Raw genomic sequence first — 18,315 nt, forward strand, 5'->3', positions numbered from 1 at the left:
TGGGTTTTTAATGTTCCTGTCACAATCTCAGCATTTAAATAGAATACAAGAGCAGGGATGTACTTCTGAGGCTGTACAAGGCTCTGGTCAGCCCCCAATTGGAGTATTGTGAGCAGTTTTGGGCCCCATATCTAAGGAAGGATGTGGTGGCTTTAGAAAGGGTCCAGAGGAGTTAACAAGAATGATCCCTAGAATGAAGAGCTTGTCGTATGAGGAACAGTTGAGGACTCTGGGTCTGTACTTGTTGGAGTTTAGAAGGATGAGGGGGGAGTAGAGCAAATCATCATTTAACAACTTCAGGTGACTTGTTCTACCCCACCTCGACCACTTTGTTTTCATTCTATTTTATTTAAATTTTACTGTTTTCTACCTTTTATTTCTTTGTCTTTCTTCATTTTTCTTCCCCCTCACTCTTTCCCCCTACTTTATGCCCCTTCCCTTACCCTTTTCTCCCCCTTTGCTTCTCCTTTTCTAAATCCTACCTCTGTCTCATCCATTTTCTTCCCCCACCCCCCCACCACCCCTCCCCCCACCCCCCCACCCCCCCAAACGCCCCCCCCACCCCTCCCCCCCCCGCCACCATCCAACCCCCAAAATCTTCATTTTAACTTCTCTGCTGTTTGGCCATTCACATCCTTTATTCTCTCTGTGGACAGCTATTAGCTGGTTTCCCTGGTTTCTGTGGCTATGACTCATCTTTCACTCCCTCACCCTGCAGTACAAATATCTCCCACTTTCTATGCCTTTTAGCTTTGACAAAGGGACGTCTGGATTCGAAACATCAGCTCGTTCCTCTCCTTACAGATGCTGCCAGACCTGCTGAGATTTTCCAGCATTTTCTCTTTTGATTTCAGATTCCAGCATCCGCAGTAATTTGCTTTTATCCAGTAGTTTCTTGCAATCTTGGGCAGAGCAGGAGCCATACCAAGCTGAAATACAACCAGAAAGCATGCTTTCTATGGTGCATCTGTAAAAGTTGGTGAGTGTTGTAGCTGACATGCCAAATTTCCTTTGTCTTCTGAGAAAGTAAAGGGGTTGGTGGGCTTTCTTAACTATAGTTGGCATGGGGGACCAGGACAGGTTGTTGCGATCTGGACACCTAAAATCTTGAAGCTCTCGACCCTTTCTACTTCATCCCCATTGATGTAGACAGGGGGATATTCTCCTTTACGCTTCCTGAAATCGATGACAATCTCCTTCATTTTTTTGACATTGAGGGAGAGATTATTGTTGCCCCACCAGTTCACCAGATTCTCTATCCCATTCTTGTACTCTGTCTCTTAATTGTTTGAGATCTGACCCACTATGGTGGTGTCATCGGCAAACTTGAAAATCGAATTGGAGAGGAATTTGGCCACACAGTCAGCGGTGTATAAGTCATAGCGAGGGTGCAGAGAAAGATCAACTTGCTGCGAGGTACGTCCAGTCAAAAGTCTGATGGTAGCAGGATAGAAGCTGTCCTTGAGTTGGTTGATACATGACCTCAGACTTTTGTGTCTTTTTCCCGATGGAAAAAGGTGGAAGAAAGAATGTCCGGGGTGCGTGGGGTCCTTATTTATGCTGGCTGCTTTGCCAAGGCAGTGGGAAATGTAGACAGAGTCAATGGATTGGAGGCTGGTTTGCGTGATGGGTTGGGCTACATTCATGACCTTTTGTAGTTTCTTGCAGTCTTCAGCTTCTCACATTCATCCCCATTTACCATCCCTCTCTCCCTCCATCCATCCCTCCCTACAACAAGAAACATTCACTCTGCATGGCAGTTTCATTCTCATTCCCCAGTCTGTATTCCAGCCTTTGTCACATCCACTTCATTCTCCGTTCTCAGGATAGGCATGTGCCTGTAAAAAAGGATAGGAAGGGTAGGATTCGAGAACCGTGGATAACCAGGGAAATTGAGGGATTGATCAAAAAGAAAAGAGTGGCGTACGTTAGGTTCAGGCAGCTAAAAATGGAGGGAGCTCTGGAGGAATACAAAGAAAGTAGGAAAGAACTCAAACGAGGAATTAGAAGGGCAAAAAGGGGTCACGAAATGTCCTTGGCAGACAGGATTAAGGAGAATCACAAGGCATTTTATTCATACGTTAGGAACAAAAGGGTTGTCAAGGAAAAAAATCGGACCTCTCAGGGACAAAAGTGGGGAATTATGCTGAGAGCCCAAAGAAGTAGGGGAGATCCTAAATGAATACTTTGCGTCGGTATTCACAAAGGAGAGGGATGTGTTGACTGGGAGTGTCTCGGAGGGGAGTGTTGACCCGTTAGCGAAAATCTCCATTACAAGGGAGGAAGTGTTAGGTTTTTTAGGGAATGTAAAGACTGACAAATCCCCAGGGCTTGATGGAATCTATCCAAGGCTGCTCATGGAGACGAGAGGTGAAATCGCTGGGCCTCTGACGCAAATCTTTGTCTCGTCACTGGATACAGGTGGGGTCCGAGGCTTGGAGGATAGCTAATGTGGTCCCGTTATTTAAGAAGGGTAGGAAGGATAACCCGGGAAATTATAGGCTGGTGAGCTTGATGTCCGTGGTAGGGAAGTTGTTGGAGAGGGTTCTTAGAGATAGGATGTATGCGCATTTAGAAAGGAATAAACTCATTAATGATAGTCAGCATGGTTTTGTGAGAGGGAGGTCATGCCTCACTAACCTGGTGGAGTTTTTTGAAGAAGTGACTAGAATGGTTGACGAGGGAAGGGCCGTGGATGTCGTCTGTATGGGCTTTAGTAAAGCACTTGACAAAGTCCCTCATGGTAGGCTGGTGCAAAAGGTTGGGTCTCATGGGATAAAGGGGGAGGTGGCTAGATGGGTGGAGAACTGGCTTGGTCACAGAAGACAGAGGGTGGCAGTGGAAGGGTCTTTTTCCGGCTTGATGCCTGTGACTAGTGGTGTTCCGCAGGGCTCTGTATTGGGACCTCTGCTGTTTGTGATTTATATAAACGATCTGGAAGAAGGTGTAACTGGGGTGATCAGTAAGTTTGCGGATGACACGAAAATGGCTGGACTTGCAGATAGTGAGGAACATTGTCAGAGGCTACAGAAGGATATAGTTAGGATGGAAATTTGGGCAAAGAAATGGCAGATGGAGTTCAATCCAGATAAATGCGAAGTGATGCATTTTGGTAGAACTAACGTAGGGGGGAGCTCTAAGATAATTGGCAGAACCATAAAGGGTGTAGACACGCAGAGGGACCTAGGTGTGCAAGTCCACAGATCCTTGAAGGTGACGTCAAAAGTGGAGAAGGTAGTGAATAAGGCATATGGCATGCTTGACTTTATAGGACGGGGCATAGGGTATAAAAGTTGGGGTCTGATGTTGCAGTTGTATAGAACGTTGGTTCGGCCGCATTTGGAATACTGCGTCCAGTTCTGGTCGCCACACTACCAGAAGGACGTGGAGGCTTTAGAGAGAGTGCAGAGGAGGTTTACCAGGATGTTGCCTGGTATGGAACGGCTTAGTTATGAGGAGAGATTGGGTAAACTGGGGTTGTTCTCACTGGAAAGACGGAGGATGAGGGGTGACCTAATAGAGGTGTCTAAAATTATGAAAAGCATAGATCGGGTGAACAGTGGGAAGCTTTTTCCCAGGTCAGTGGTGACATTCACGAGGGGTCATAGGTTCAAGGTGAGGGGGGTGGGGGGGAGGTTTAACACGGATATCAGAAGGACGTATTTTACACAGAGGGTGGTGGGGGCCTGGAATGCCAGGCAGGATGGTGGAGGCGGACACACTGGGAACATTTCAGACTTATCTCGATAGCCACATGAATGGAGTGGGAATGGAGGGATACAAAAGAATGGTCTAGTTTAGACCAGGGAGCGGCGCGGGCTTGGAGGGCCGAAGGGCCTGTTCCTGTGCTGTATTATTCTTTGTTCTTTTATAAGATATTACTGTTCAAAATTTATAATCTCTATAATTTAATATTTGTTGAAGGCGATCGCAGGCAGCAGATAAATCATTAATTCCACTCCAACTCAAAGCTATGGGGATATATTTGTACTTTCGCTCATTCACAATAAAACCCACACACCAAGCTTCAGATTTGCTTCTGTTATTATTTTAGTGCAGGTGTTATTATTTAAGCAGGTGGATTAGGGTGAGATTGACACCAACTCTTCATGGTCTCAGTCTGTCTCTGTGTTTGTGTGTGTGTGTGTGATAGTGTGTATGTCTGTGTGTCTCTGTTTGTCTGCATGCATCTGTGAATGTGCTTGTGTGTGTCTGCCAGTTTGCCTGTCGCTGTTTGTCTGAGATAGTATATATCTGCATATGTATTTGTGAGTTTCTCTGTGTCTGTAAATGTGTGTGCCTGCAAGTTTTCTTGTTGCTGTTTCTGAGATTGTTATCGAGTCTGTGAATAGGTTCATCTGCATTAAAGCATATTACAATAAAAAATAATGGCAACAAGAAAAATACAGCAGCACAATTCTTCAATAAGATCCTTTCATCGTCTGAGAAATCAGTGATCTCCCAGATAGAGACCAATTACCTCACAGCACCACAAGAGGGAGCTCCCTCACTGTGTCTGTGTGTTCACTGCAGCAGGAGGGTGGAATGAAGGAATCGTGTGTTATTAGAAACAGAGAAACCCTACAGTGCAGAAGGAGGCCATTCGGCCCATCGAGTCTGCACCGACCACAATCCCACCCAGGCCCTACCCCCACATATTTTACCCGCTAATCCCTCTAACCTACACATCCCAGGACTCTAAGGGGCAATTTTTAACCTGGCCAATCAACCTATCCCGCACATCTTTGGACTGTGGGAGGAAACCGGAGCACCCGGAGGAAACCCACGCAGACACGAGGAGAATGTGCAAACTCCACACAGACAGTGACCCGAGCCGGGAATCGAACTCAGGACCCTGGAGCTGTGAAGCAGCAATGCTAACCACTGTGCTACCGTGCCGCCCAAATAATAAGGACACCCAGGTGTCCTTTCCAAGCCCATCTTCCTGCATCCAGCCCGGAGCCATGTTATTGTCAACCTTTTCAAGTTTAATAAATATTTTTGCTAAAAGTAAATTGGCCATTCAGTGACTCTGTTCATCCACATTTCTAAAACAAAATGATAAAAGTTATGGTCACTTGAGCCAGGGTTTTATTCTTGGACCCTCCTGTCCAATAGTAACATCAGCTGGGATTGCAACATTCCATCTCCTCTCAGCAGCTCATCTTGTCCAGGAAACCCACCTTCTGTTCCGTTCACCCAATTCCCACTAAACTGCTTTCAGATTTGGGTGAGTTTGTACAAAATAGATAAAGGTGGATATTTAAGACACTTAAGTGAATAAAGGCACAAGATTCCACAGATTCTGAACAAGCAAAATAAACTTTTCCATACACTGTGAGAAAGGGAAAACAATTCACAATATGTCGAAGGTAAAACATTCAAGGACTTTAGAGAGGAAAGGGAGATGGGATGGTAGTTTACAGGGCATGTGTCAAGGATATTTTATAGAGAAGTGGGTGACGATATTGGATTTGGAGGAGAGGGAGCTATTGACAATATCAGCCAACATGAAGAAGTCATGTTGTCAGTAGCTCAGTGGGAATAGGATTGAGGGATCAGGAGGTGGGTCTCATGGACAAGATGAGCTCTAAGAGGACGCGAGGGGAGGCGGGAGAGAAACTGCAGAAAGATGAGAGTTCAGAGCTCAGATAAAGGGCAGCGTTAGAGGAGGTTTGTTCCAGTGGGTTAGGGGAAGGGAGGGAAGCAGGAGATGCAGCTGATTGGATTGTCTCAAACTTAATGACAAAGAAGATCGTGAGTTTTATTCCCAATGAGCGCTTGCGGGGAAGTAAGCTGGAAGAGGGACAAAGGGAAAGCAACTCAAAAGGAATTCAGTTGTGCTGATGATATTAAAAAGATTCACAGTACTGAACACATAGCTAATTTATTTGACTTTTATTCAGAATATTAAACCGTATAACTGACTGGAGTTCATTAACATCAACAAAAACAAACCCAATTAACATATTAGAGTCCTGGATAGTATTAACAGTCGATTCCAATCATTGTGGTTACTGGTGAATTCTTTGGTGTTTAAGCAGGTGGAATGATTGAGTGAATCCCTTTCCACACTCGGAGCAGATGAATGGTCTTTCCCCAGTGTGAGTGCGCTGGTGTCTCAGCAGGCTAGAGGACTGAATGAATCCCTTCCCACATTCGGAGCAGGTGAATGGTCTCTCCCCAGTGTGGGTGCGCTGGTGTACAGTGAGGTGATGTGAATGCCTGAACCCAGTCCCACAGTAAAGGCACCTGAATGGTCTCTCATCAGTGTGAACACGTTGATGGGACATCAGTTCACCAGAACTTTTGAAGCACTTCCAACAGTCAGAGCATTTAAAAGGTCTCTCCCCAGTGTGAACTCGCTGATGTGTAAGTAGGTGGGATGACAGAACGAATCCCTTTCCACACTCAGAGCAGGTGAATGGTCTCTCCCCACTGTGACTGCGCTGATGAGTTTCCAGCTGGGATGGGTAATTGAATTCCCTCCCACAGTCCTCACATTTCTGCAGTTTTTCCATGGAGTGGCTGCATTTATGTTTTGCCAGACCAGATGATCAGCTGAAGCCTCGTCCACACACAGAACACGTGTACAGTGTCTCTCCACTGTGAACAGTGCTTTTTCCTTCCATGTTCAAAATCCACTGATAATCAGTTACAATAAATTGGGTGACTCTGGCAGATCCTGATCTATTTATTTTCAGTTTCCAGACTGCAAATCGTCCCCTTCTAGTTCCTGTGAAACTGATTTAAAACAGAAAAAAGGGGATTGAGAGAGAACCCAGAGAGAATAGAACTCAGAAAAAAGCAACAATAAAAAAACCCACACAGGAGGCAGGAACCGAGTTCTGCATCCAACACGCAGCCTGATTCAAACCGACTCCTAACTGCTTCTAAACTCGAACCTCTAAAACAATAAAACAGAAACAAAACTCTGTAGAGACTGTATCTGAGACAAAGAAAATAAATACTGGAGATATTCATCAGGCCAGGCAGCCTCTGAGAGTCACAAACAGAATTGAGGGCTCAGGTTGCTGACCTGCCCTCAGTCTGCAATTGAACATTTAGAGTCAGTCATTGACTAATGGCGGTCACAATTCCCACAATGCTTTGCGCCTCAGAAACCCCTCTATTCAAAAGTTGTTCACCGTAATTCACTAATCATAGAATCCTCACAGTGCAGAAAGAGGCCATTCAACCCATCAAGTCTCTACTGACTCTCTGACAGGGTATCTTTCTCAGGCACACACTCTATCTCGGTAACCCCACGCATTTACCCTGCTAATCCCCCTACTGACCTTTCTCTTCACACACTCTGCAACTGCAACATTATGTTTTGCACCCTACTCTTTTCCTTTCCCTCTATGCACTTTATCAAGTTGTGTTTTTTTTCTGTATAGCACGGAAGAAATAATAAATTTCACTGTATCCCAGAATGTGCGACAATAATAAATCAAATCAGACCCTCCACACCTTGGGACACTCAGGGACAGGTTTAACATGGTCAATCCAGCTCACATCCTTGGGCTGTGCGAGTAAACCAGAGCATCCAGAGGGAGATTGTGCAAACTCCATCCATGAGGTGGACATGCCGGTGTTGGACTCGGGTTGGCGCAGGAAGAAGTCTCACAACAGCAGGTTAAAGTCCAACAGGTTTATTTGGAACCACGAGCTTTCTGAGCGCTGAAGGAGTAGCTTTGAAAAAGGGTCATCTGGACTCGAAACGTCAGCCCTTTTCTCTCCTTACAGATGTACCAGACCTGCTGAAAAATTTCCAGCTTTTTCTCTTTTGATTTCAGATTCCAGCGTCCGCAGTAATTTGCTTTGATTCCAAATAAACTTATTGGACTTCAACCTGGTGTTGTGAGACTTCTTACTGTGCAAACTCCACACAGTCAACTATCCAGGGCTGGAATCGAACCCTGGCGCTATGAGGCAGCAGTGCTAATCACTGTGTCACAGTGATGGTAGTCTGCTGCCACTTTCAGGCGATAACAATGGGCTGGATGTTGCTCAGGGTGCGGAGCACTGCAGCAAAGTACAGAGAGACAGAGACAGAGCAGCAAACTGGACTGAGAACTAGAGTCTGCAGACTGGAACTGGCAGCATGAGGAGAGGTTATTTAGTCTAACACTGACAGAAATCTACAACCCACCCCCATTACCGAGACAGTGAGATAGAGATTACAAACACTCACCAACACAGCTCCAGTGAAACGTCCCAGGAAAAAGAGGGAATCTGTGGCGGTTCCTGTCCTGAAATAGCCCCAGGACTGTCACTCAAACCCCCAACCCCGCCCAATTCACAGCTCAGCCTCTCAGCTTGCAGCTTCCTGCACCTTGAGCCAACCCTGCCCAGGTATGGGAGGGTCTGTGGAACCACAGAGTGGGGGGAGGGGTGACCTCCTGCTGTGTCCCAAATAGTTTCTCCTTCCCCTCCCCCTTGGCGCTCTCAATGTGGATGTGTTGAGGTACATTGCAGAGCCTCACTGAGCTGTGGCTGTACCTTATCCTGGGTCACCCCCTCCTCCTGGGTTCAGTGTGTGTGAACTCGCTGCTTCTTTCCCTGCTGAACCTTCAGTTAAACACAAACAGAAAGTGCTGGAAAACCTCAGCGGGTCTGACAGCATCTGTGATCATCCAGACTGGAAGCATTAACTCCATTCTCTCTCCACAGATGCTGTGAGCCCTGTTGAGATTTGCAGCATTTTCTGATTCTGTTTCAGATTCCAGCACCCGCAGTATTTTTGCTTTTATCTTCATTTAAAAGCATTCTTTGATGGCCTTTAACCCCATTGCTCCTTTCCAGAGCTTCCCACCTTCTGCTATTGTCCCTGACTCCCACATTAACTCTGTCATTCCTCCCCTTTACCCCGCTCACCCTGTCTGAAGTCAGGCTCAGAGTTTTCCCGCCATCTCCCCCTCCCCCAGCCTCCACATCCCAACACCCGGAATCTCTAACCCAGCGGTTCCAGTTTGTCTGGTTTGAGTTCAGATTTGCCGCAGCACCGACAGGATTTCACTTCAAACCAGCCGGAACTGACTGCTCACAAATCCCAAAATGTTTCTCCAGCAGCCCGGGCTTGTTAATGTTGTTTAAAGTCAGCGCCCAAATGCAGCTACTCTCCTCAGTTTAAAAAACTTCTCCGTTTAATCTAAGGTATTATTCGCGCCAGACACAAATCTACAACAGTGAACATTATCCCCCCACCCTGACCCGAGCTGGAGTGTCCCGAGGAAGAGACATCTGTTCCGGGTGTGACAATTCTTACACATTCTCTGTGACATAAAACAGAAAACGCTGGAAATACTCATGAATGAAAGCAAATTGTTGCTTTTGTCAAGAGAGTCACCTGGACTCGAAACGGCAGCTCTTTTCTCTATTTACCGATGCTGCCAGACCTGCTGAGATTTTCCAGCATTTTCTCTTTTGGCTGGAAACACTCAACAAGTCAGGCAACCTCTGTGGAGAGAGAAACAGACTGACTGTGACCTGTCATCGAACTGGGAAATATATTTCCCGCAACTGAAAGAGGTATCTTACAACCTTCGGAACAAAACTGAGTTCAACAATTTTACACCACAATCTCTGCCCCCTTCGCGTTCTGTGTTTCGTTGTTGCTTTCTTCACCTTTTGTTTTATTTACTTCGTATTCAGACTGCTGCTATTCACACCTCATCCAGAACATCTTTTGTGACTTTACTTGTCCCATTACCACTCGCTTTGGTATTGAGCCGTGAATCATTTTGTCAGTTTGCAGACCTTCCATTTTGTTCTTCCCCATCTCCCTCTCTCCCTCCTTCACAGGCCTGGCTTTCTCTGTGTGGCACTGGAGAGCGAGCTAGACTTGAGATGTTTGAGACAGAGAGATTGAAATGTTTTTTTCTCTCAGAGGGTCTTTGGTTTCTCTTCCCCAGAGAGCAGTGAAGACAGAGTCATTGAATGTTTTCAAGACTGATTAAATGGATAAAAGCAAATTACTGCGGATGCTGGAATCTGAAACCAAAAGAGAAAATGCGGAAAATCTCAGCAGGTCTGGCAGCATCTGTAACGAGAGAAAAGAGCGGACGTTTCGAGTCCAGACGACCCTTTGTCAAAGCTAAAAGGCATAGAAAGTGGGAGATATTTACACTGCAGGGTGAGGGAATGAAAAATGAGTCACAGCTACAGAAACTCGGGTAAAGAGCTGCTAATGGCTGTCCATCGAGAGAATAAAGGGTGTGAATGGCCAACGGCAGGGAAACTAAAATCAACTGTGACAGATGAAGATGTGGGGGGAGGGGGAGAGGGAATGGGTGGGAGAGAGGTAAAATGGGAAAAGGGGAAAGGGAAATAAAAGGGGGAGAAAAGCTATGGAAAGGATGGATGGATTCTTGGTTGACAAGAGAGTCTAAGGGTTTTTTTGGGGGGGCGGGTGTTGGGGGTAGACAGGAAAGTGGAGTTGTGGTCGCAATCAGATCAGCCAGGATCTTATCAAATGCTGGAGCAGAGGGGCCACTGCTGCTCCGGATTCATGTGGGTGTTTGACTGTATGTTTCACTCTGTTTCTGTCTCCACAGAAGCTGCCGGGCCTGTTGACTATTTGGGGCTTTGACTATTTTTATTTCAGATTTGAAGCATCTGCAGGATATTCTGTCCATGCAAACCCAACACATCTTTCATTGTTTAATGTGGAGCAGTGCGTGTGCACGGTGCTCCCTGTCAACAGGAGAGAATGTTGTGAATTCCTATCCTGGATTGACAGGGATGGATTGTGTAAATTAATTTTATCTGGGTTAGAAGGGAAGGATTTACACACACAAAGTTCAAAACCCTGTTTCTTATTTCAATATTGGATACATGTGTCGCTGGTAAGGTTGCTGCATTTCAAACAGAGCTTCAGAGTGTTTTGAAGTGTTTTCTTTAAAAGTCCCCTTCACTCCTGTGCTGCTCAGGAGAAGATTTCACATTCACATTCTCCAGGATAGAGGGGCAAGAGAACGGGCGGCACAGTGGCACAGTGTTCAGCACCACTGCCTCACAGCATCAGGGAAATCATAGAAGCCCTACAGTACAGAAAGAGGCCATTTGGCCCATCGAGTCTGCGCCAACCACAATCCCACCCCACCCCTACCCCCTTATCCCTACATATTTACCCGCTAATCCCTCTAACCTACGCATCTCAGGACACTAAGGGGCAATTTTAGCATGGCCAATCAACCTAACCCGCACATTTTTGGACTGAGGGAGGAAACCGGAACACCCGGAGGAAACCCACACAGACACGAGGAGAATGTGCAAACTCCACACACACGGGTCCCAGGTTCAATTCTGGCCTCGGGTCACTGTCTGTGTGGAGTTTGCACATTCTCCCCGTGTCTGCGTGGGTTTCCTCCAGGTGCCCTGGTTTCCTCCCACAGTCCAAAGATGTGTGGGCTAGGCTGATTGGCTATGCTAAATTGCCCTTTAGTGTCAGGGGGATTAGCAGGGTAAATATGTGGGGTTATGGGAATAGGGCCTGGGTGGGATTGTGGTCGGTACACATCGATGGGTCAAATGGCCTCCTTCTGCACTGTAGGGATTCTATGATTCAGACCAATTGCAGGTGTAGCTTTCTTCCCACCTCACTCTCACAGACTCCAGTGAAGACAGTGTGGAAAGGCTTTGGGACAAGATCAGATCTGTGATGCAGTGAACACCCACTCAGCTCATCGGGTTTGAATTGCTCAGGCCGTCACACTGGCTCAACAAGAATGACAAAGAAGTGAGCAAAATCAGAAAGTGTCTCTGGATTGAATGGAGTAGTATTCCTCCTATTGAACCATTCACACTGATGTCTCACTGGCTGCACCTGTACCAGCTCTCTACCCTGACACATAGTCATATTAAATGGATAAGTGGGCACAGCCTTTAGGTGTTGGTCTGTTAACTACAAGGGAACCATTTTCTTTAATTGATTCATGGACATGGGCAGTGCTGGCTGGCCAGCAGTTATCGCCCATCCTCAGCTGCCCTTGAGAAGGTGGTGGTGAGCTGCCTTCTTGAAACCCTGCAGTCCACGTGCTGTGGGTTCACCCACAATGCCGTTAGGGAGGGGATTCCAGGATTATGACCCGGTGACTGTGAAGGAATGGTGATACATTTCCAATTCAGGATGGTGAATGGCTTGGAGGGAACTTGCAGGTGGTGGTATTCCCATGTATCTTCTGCCCTTCCGATGAAGGGTCATCTGGACTCAAAGCATTGGGTCTATTCTCTCCCCCCAGATGCTGTCCGACCTGCTGAGATTTTCCACCATATTCTGTTTTTGTTTCACATTCCTGAATCGACAGTATTTTGCTTTTATCTTCTGTCCTTGTCCTTTTAGATGGAAGTGGTCGTGGCTTTGGAAGGTGCTGCCTAAGGAGCCTTGGTGAATTGCTGCAGTGCATCTTCCTTTAGCAATATACTATATAATCTCTCTGGCTTGTTCCACCAACCAAGATCCATACATTATACATTCAGTAGATTCACTTAATACAATTTTACTTTCTTTAATAATTTGATTGATCATTTGTACGTGAGACTTTCGGGCCTGACCATATGTTGTAAATGTATGGTTAAGATCCGATCTTCAGAGTGGCTAAATTAATGGTATTAACAACCCTGGTGTTAAAAGCTGTTGCAGCATCATTCATTATACTCCGTTACCTGTCTGACATTTTGGATATTATTCCCCTTCCTAATGTGGTTTTGGATAACATCCAGATGAAGATGCTGAGGGGGATTGAGCTTCCATCTTAACGTCCTCCTGATACAATAGCCATGGTACAGGTGCACTTTTCACTTCTTTTTCATCATTGTCCCAGGTCCGCAGCATATTCTTCACCATGTACGTAACAGTCCTGATCCTTCTCAGCTTCTTCCGTTATCTGGGACTGTGAGTTTCACCGAGTTATGAGAAAACCATTTGACTTTTTAGTAAAAACGTTTATTATTTTATTTGTGCCACAAATAGGCTCATATTAACACTGCAATGAAGTTGCTGTGAAAATCCCCTAGTTGCCACACTCCGTGCCTGTTCAGGTACACTGGGGGAGAATTTAGCATGGCCAATTCATCTAACCAGCACGTCTTTCGGACTGTGGGAGGAAACTGGAGCACCCGGAGGAAATCCACGCAGACACGCGGTGAACGTGCAAACTCCGCATAGATAGTACCCAAGCCAGGAATTGAACCCGGGTCCCTGGCGCTGTGAGGCAGCAATGCTAACCACTGTGCCCCACCATGCCACCCGTTTGCATATTCAATACAACTGACCTTATCCATTGTAGTGTATGGTCCCTTATACAGGGGTCCAAACACATCTCCCTTTGCACAATTTCTTACCCTCACTTGGTCTCCAATATGACACTCCCGTGGTTCGATGGGGCTAATAGAGACCTACTCCTGATACTCATGAGAACCAGTGGAAGTTCTTCATTCCACTTTGGCAGCACGGTAGCACAGTGGTTAGCACTGCTGCTTCACAGCTCCAGGGTCCCAGGTTCGATTCCCGGCTCGGGTCACTGTCTGTGTGGAGTTTGCACATTCTCCTCGTGTCTGCGTGGGTTTCCTCCGGGTGCTCCGGTTTCCTCCCACAGTCCAAAGATGTGCGGGTTAGGTTGATTGGCCAGGTTAAAAATTGCCCCTTAGAATTCTGAGATGCGTAGGTTAGAGGGATTAGCGGGTAAATATGTGGGGGTAGGGCCTGGTTGGGATTGTGGTCGGTGCAGACTCGATGGGCCGAATGGCCTCCTTCTGCACTGTAGGGTTTCTATGTTTCTATGTTTCTTTGTGCTGTTCCATCCAGTTATTTTCTGAGAATGAGCTTCATGTGCGGTTCATTCTTTCGACAATTCCCAGCAATTGGTGTGAGCGACTTGCCATCTCCCTCCTTTCAATTTTCCAATTAAACAAAAGCACGGAGGAACAAACTGTTCTCTGGGGCATTCCACATTGCAATGACTCCGCCAAAGTCAACTTCCCAACCCATCAGCAACCTCTTTACGTACAGAATAAATTGTTGTTCCCTTTGAAATTTGCTATTCTTGTATCTGTCATGTTAAGTGAAAAAGCTTCTGCAGCATGGCTCATTTTACAGCAATCCTCTGCACTTACAAAGCGACTATTTAAGAAGCATCGTAAAGAAGGAGAAAGAGGGAGAGAGGCTTATGGAGGGATTTCCAGAGCTTACAGGTGATGACGCTGAAAGCACTGCCACCATCGGTGGAGCAAATGAAATATGGTCACTACAAGAGGCCAGAATTGGAAATGATCTGATGTTTGAGAGTTGTGGGGCTGGAGAAGATTACAAAGATAGGGACGGGCGAGGCCATACAGTGATTGAAAATAAGGATCAAAACTTTAAAACAAGGTGCTGCTTAACCAGGGGCTGATGCAGGAGTGATGTGGTTGTTATTTTGGGGGGAGTGGGGGGAGATGACAACAGATTTAAAGGAAAGAGGGACAATACCTGAAGAAAGAAGCGAACCATTAACAATGTAAGCTCACATGGGGATGTTGTGTAGTCAGCAGTTCAGCGAGAATAGGATAGAAGGAACAGGAAGTGGGTCTTGAGGGCAGAGGTCATGAGGGGAGGTGGGAGAATCGAGAGAAAGATACAGATGCAGGACTCAGATGAGGGGTATTTTAGCTCGGTGGGCTAGTGCATGGGATGGACAGGGCAGAAGCAACTGTCACTAAGATTGAGATCTTCCAATCAAAGAAGATCCATGAGTTCCTCTCACTTGGAGGTGAGGATGGAGCAGATAGAAAGTCGGAGAATCCTTCAGAAGGAATTAACTTGTGTCAGATATTCAGGCAACTCACATTGTTTAACACAAAGCCAGTTTATTTGACTTTTAGCCAGGAGATTAGCACTTGTATAACTGGACTGGAGGTTAGTAACATCAGCAAAAACAGACCACAAATGAACACAGTTCAATCCTGGATGTGATTAATAATATCCAATCATTGCAATTACTTGTGACCTCGCTGGTGTTTCAACATATGGAATGAATGAGCAAATTTCTTCTTACAGACAGTGCAAGTGAATGGTTTCTCCCCAGAGTGAACCCGTTCGTGTAACCGAAGATGGGATGGCTGAGTGAATTTCTTCCCACACTGGGAGCAGGTGTACGGCCTCTCCCCAGTGTGAGTGCGCTGGTGGAGAGAGAGTTGATACGAACGCTTGAACCCAGCCTCACAGTGAGAGCACCTGAACGGTCTTTCATCAGAGTGAATGAGCTGATGGCTCACCAGTTCCCTCGAACTTTTAAAGCATTTCCCGCATTCTGCGCATTTGAAAGGTCTTTCGTCCGTATGAACCTGCTTGTGTCTCAGCAGGATAGATGAACTAGTAAATCCCTTCTCACACACTGAGCAAGTGAATGGTCTCTCCCTCGTGTGAACGCGCTGGTGTTGCTGCAGATGCGCATTGCGATTAAATCCCTTCCCACACTCGGAGCAGCTAAACAGCTTTTCCCTGGTGTGACAGCGTCTATGCATTTCCAGATCAGATGGGAAATTAAATTCCTTCCCACAGTCCCCACATTTACACAACTTCTTTCCAGTGTGACTGCGTTTGTGTTTCGACAGGCCAGATGATCGACTGTAGCCTTGTCCACACACAGCACACATAAACGGTTTCTCTCCACTGTGAATGGTGCTTTTTTCATCCATGTTCAAAGTAAAATGATAGTCGGGTTACGATAAATTGGGTAATTCTGTCAGATTCTGCTGTGGGTTTGAATGTCCCGGCTGCATATCCTTCTCTTCAAATATTCTGAGAGATTTAAAACAGAAAAAAAGAGAGAGTGAGAAAACCCACAAGATCACAAAGGCAGTTTGTAAAATTGAACGGAATGGATCTGCTGGTTTATGGAACCAACATGAGGGCAGGAAACTTGCCACAGCAATGGGATGAGAGAGAAAGAGGTGAGAGAGGCAGAGCGAAGTAGAGATTTTTTATAGATGTACAACTTGACAGGAACTGTGACAGAATCTCCCAAACCCTCAATCTCCGCAGTCTAGAATGACTAGGGGAAGCAGCCATATGTGAACATCACCTCCAAGCTGCCCTTCACATCAGCCTGATGTTTAATTTGTCTGACACCAGTCCTCCAATAATAAACTGGGAAATCTGAAGACATTGTCCAATTCCTGGCTGCTGACTTTTCCTCACAACTGTGGCAGAACCAATCTGTATCATTGTGTTTTGTTTTAATTAATGGGATGTGAGCATTGCTGGCTGGGCCGATGTTAATTGTCCATCCCTAACCATATTGCCAAATAAGGATGGCAGATTTCCTTTCCTAAAGGATTTTAGTGAACCAAGGTGGGTTTCTACAATTGTCATTAGCCTTTTAAAATTTTATTTTCATTGAATTCAAATGGCTCCCAGATCTTGACCTGGGTCTCCTGGCTCCTCGTCCAGCGACAATGCCATTACGGGGAGTTGATGGCCAAGTGGTCTTGTCACTGGACTATTTAATCCAGAAACTCAGCCAATGTTCTGGGGACCCAGGTTCGAATCCCACCACAGCAAGTTGCTCTCACTGCCCTCTCTCCCTCTCTCCCACCATGGCAAGTGGGGGAATTTGAATTCAATAAACAAAGAATTAGCTGGAATTAAGAATCTACCGATGACCATGTAACCATTGTTGTAAAAGCCTATTTGGAAATCTGCCATCCTTACTCCGTCTGGCCTACCCATGACTCCAGAGCTACAGCTATGTGCTTGACTCTCAACTGCCCTCAGGCAATTAGGGATGGGCAATAAATGCTGGTCAGCCAGCAGTGACCACGTCCCATGAATGAATAATAACACCACCACCTTCCCTCAGACTGGACCCCAAGATGAGTTTCTGACCACATTTCCATGTCATCATTAGAATCCTATTTTGGTCAGAGTATCATCAAACTTCACCTTTGCCTCATCTCATTGTCCACTGAAACCCTCATCTTACCCTCACAAGCTTCTGGTTAAGACACCACCTTAATGTTTGAAATGATTTTTCAAATCTCTTCATGGCCTTGACTCTCATGATCTCTATAATCTCCTCCAGATGCACAATGCTGACATATCGCCACTCCTCTAATTCTGGTCTCCTCGCTCTCGACAGCTGTCCACCTCCCTTTCCTCTTTAAAATCTACTTCTTTGACCAAGCTTTTAGATATCTGCCCAAATATTTCCTAACGTGACTGATTGTTAATTGCTGGAAATACTCAACAGGCCGAGTACTAACTGTGGCGAGAAAAAGAGACAGAATGAACAATTCAGGAAGGTACTGCAGAATGAAATTTGAAGAATAAAAATGGTGCAGGATTTGATGGTCAATAAACTCAGAAGTGGAAGAGAAATTGACTAGAGTACAGGAAAAAGAAATGCCCTGATGCTGAAAGATGCACGGTGGCACAGTGGTTAGCACTGCTGCCTCACAGCACCAGGGACCCGGGTTGAATTCCAGCCTTGGGTGACTGTCAGTGTGGTGTTTGCACATTCTCCCTGTGCTGGCATGGGTTTCCTCCCACTCCAGAAATGTGCAGGTTAGGTGGATTGGTCAAGCTAAATTGCCCATTACTGTCAGAGGGGTTAACAGGGTAAATATGTGAGGTTACGGGGATAGGGCCAGGGTGGGATTATTGCAGGTGCAAACCTGATGGACTGAATGACCTCCTTCTGCACTGTAGGTATTCCATGATTCTATGCTGTGGGAAGATAAAGCTAGTAATTTTTTTTAAAAGTCATTCACAGGAGAAGGACTGGCCCATCCCTAATTGCCCTTGGACTGAGTAGCTTGCTGAGCCATTTCAGAAGGCAGATAAGAGACAGCCACATTGCTGAAAGTCTGGAGTCACATGTAGGCCAGGCCAGGTAAGGACAGCAGATTTTCTTCCCTAAAGGGTATTAGTGAACCAGATAGGCTTTTAACAACAATCGACAATGGTTTCATGGTCATCAGTAAACACTAAATTCCAGATTTTTTGACTGCATTTAAATTTCACCATCAATACACAGTCTGGGGAGAGACAGCAGTTGAAACTTCATTTAGACAATGTAACGGTAAAATATTAAACACAGTTAAAACACACCCAGCATTAGAGACAGAGGGAAGTTAGACAATGACAGAAAGGTGATCAGGGAGGGCAGAGGTAAAACTGAGCAATGGATGGACATGGATTCAGATCCACAGTAAAGAAGTCAGACCAGCCACACGTGGAACCTCTCTCAGATAACAGAACACACCACTAAAAACTTTGAATTTCAGAGGAATGGTCACAAGCACTCGCCTCTGAAACAATGCCGCTGTTTT

The 18,315-nt window shown here is 45.9% G+C and overlaps 1 protein-coding gene across 1 annotated transcript; it reads right to left on the reverse strand.

Moving 5' to 3' along the window:
* Positions 1 to 1,768: 1,768 nt before the first annotated feature.
* Positions 1,769 to 15,681, reverse strand: LOC144484344 (uncharacterized). The gene is made up of 3 exons (XM_078202883.1): positions 15,379 to 15,681; positions 6,253 to 6,497; positions 1,769 to 1,838 (listed from the first exon to the last, which is right to left on the reverse strand). The coding sequence occupies exons 1-3, from the start codon at positions 15,679 to 15,681 to the stop codon at positions 1,769 to 1,771; spliced, it is 618 nt and encodes a 205-aa protein (XP_078059009.1).
* Between the last annotated feature and the right edge of the window lie 2,634 nt (positions 15,682 to 18,315).

This window comes from Mustelus asterias, unplaced genomic scaffold, assembly GCF_964213995.1.
Source record: "Mustelus asterias unplaced genomic scaffold, sMusAst1.hap1.1 HAP1_SCAFFOLD_100, whole genome shotgun sequence".
Lineage (NCBI taxonomy): Eukaryota > Metazoa > Chordata > Chondrichthyes > Carcharhiniformes > Triakidae > Mustelus > Mustelus asterias.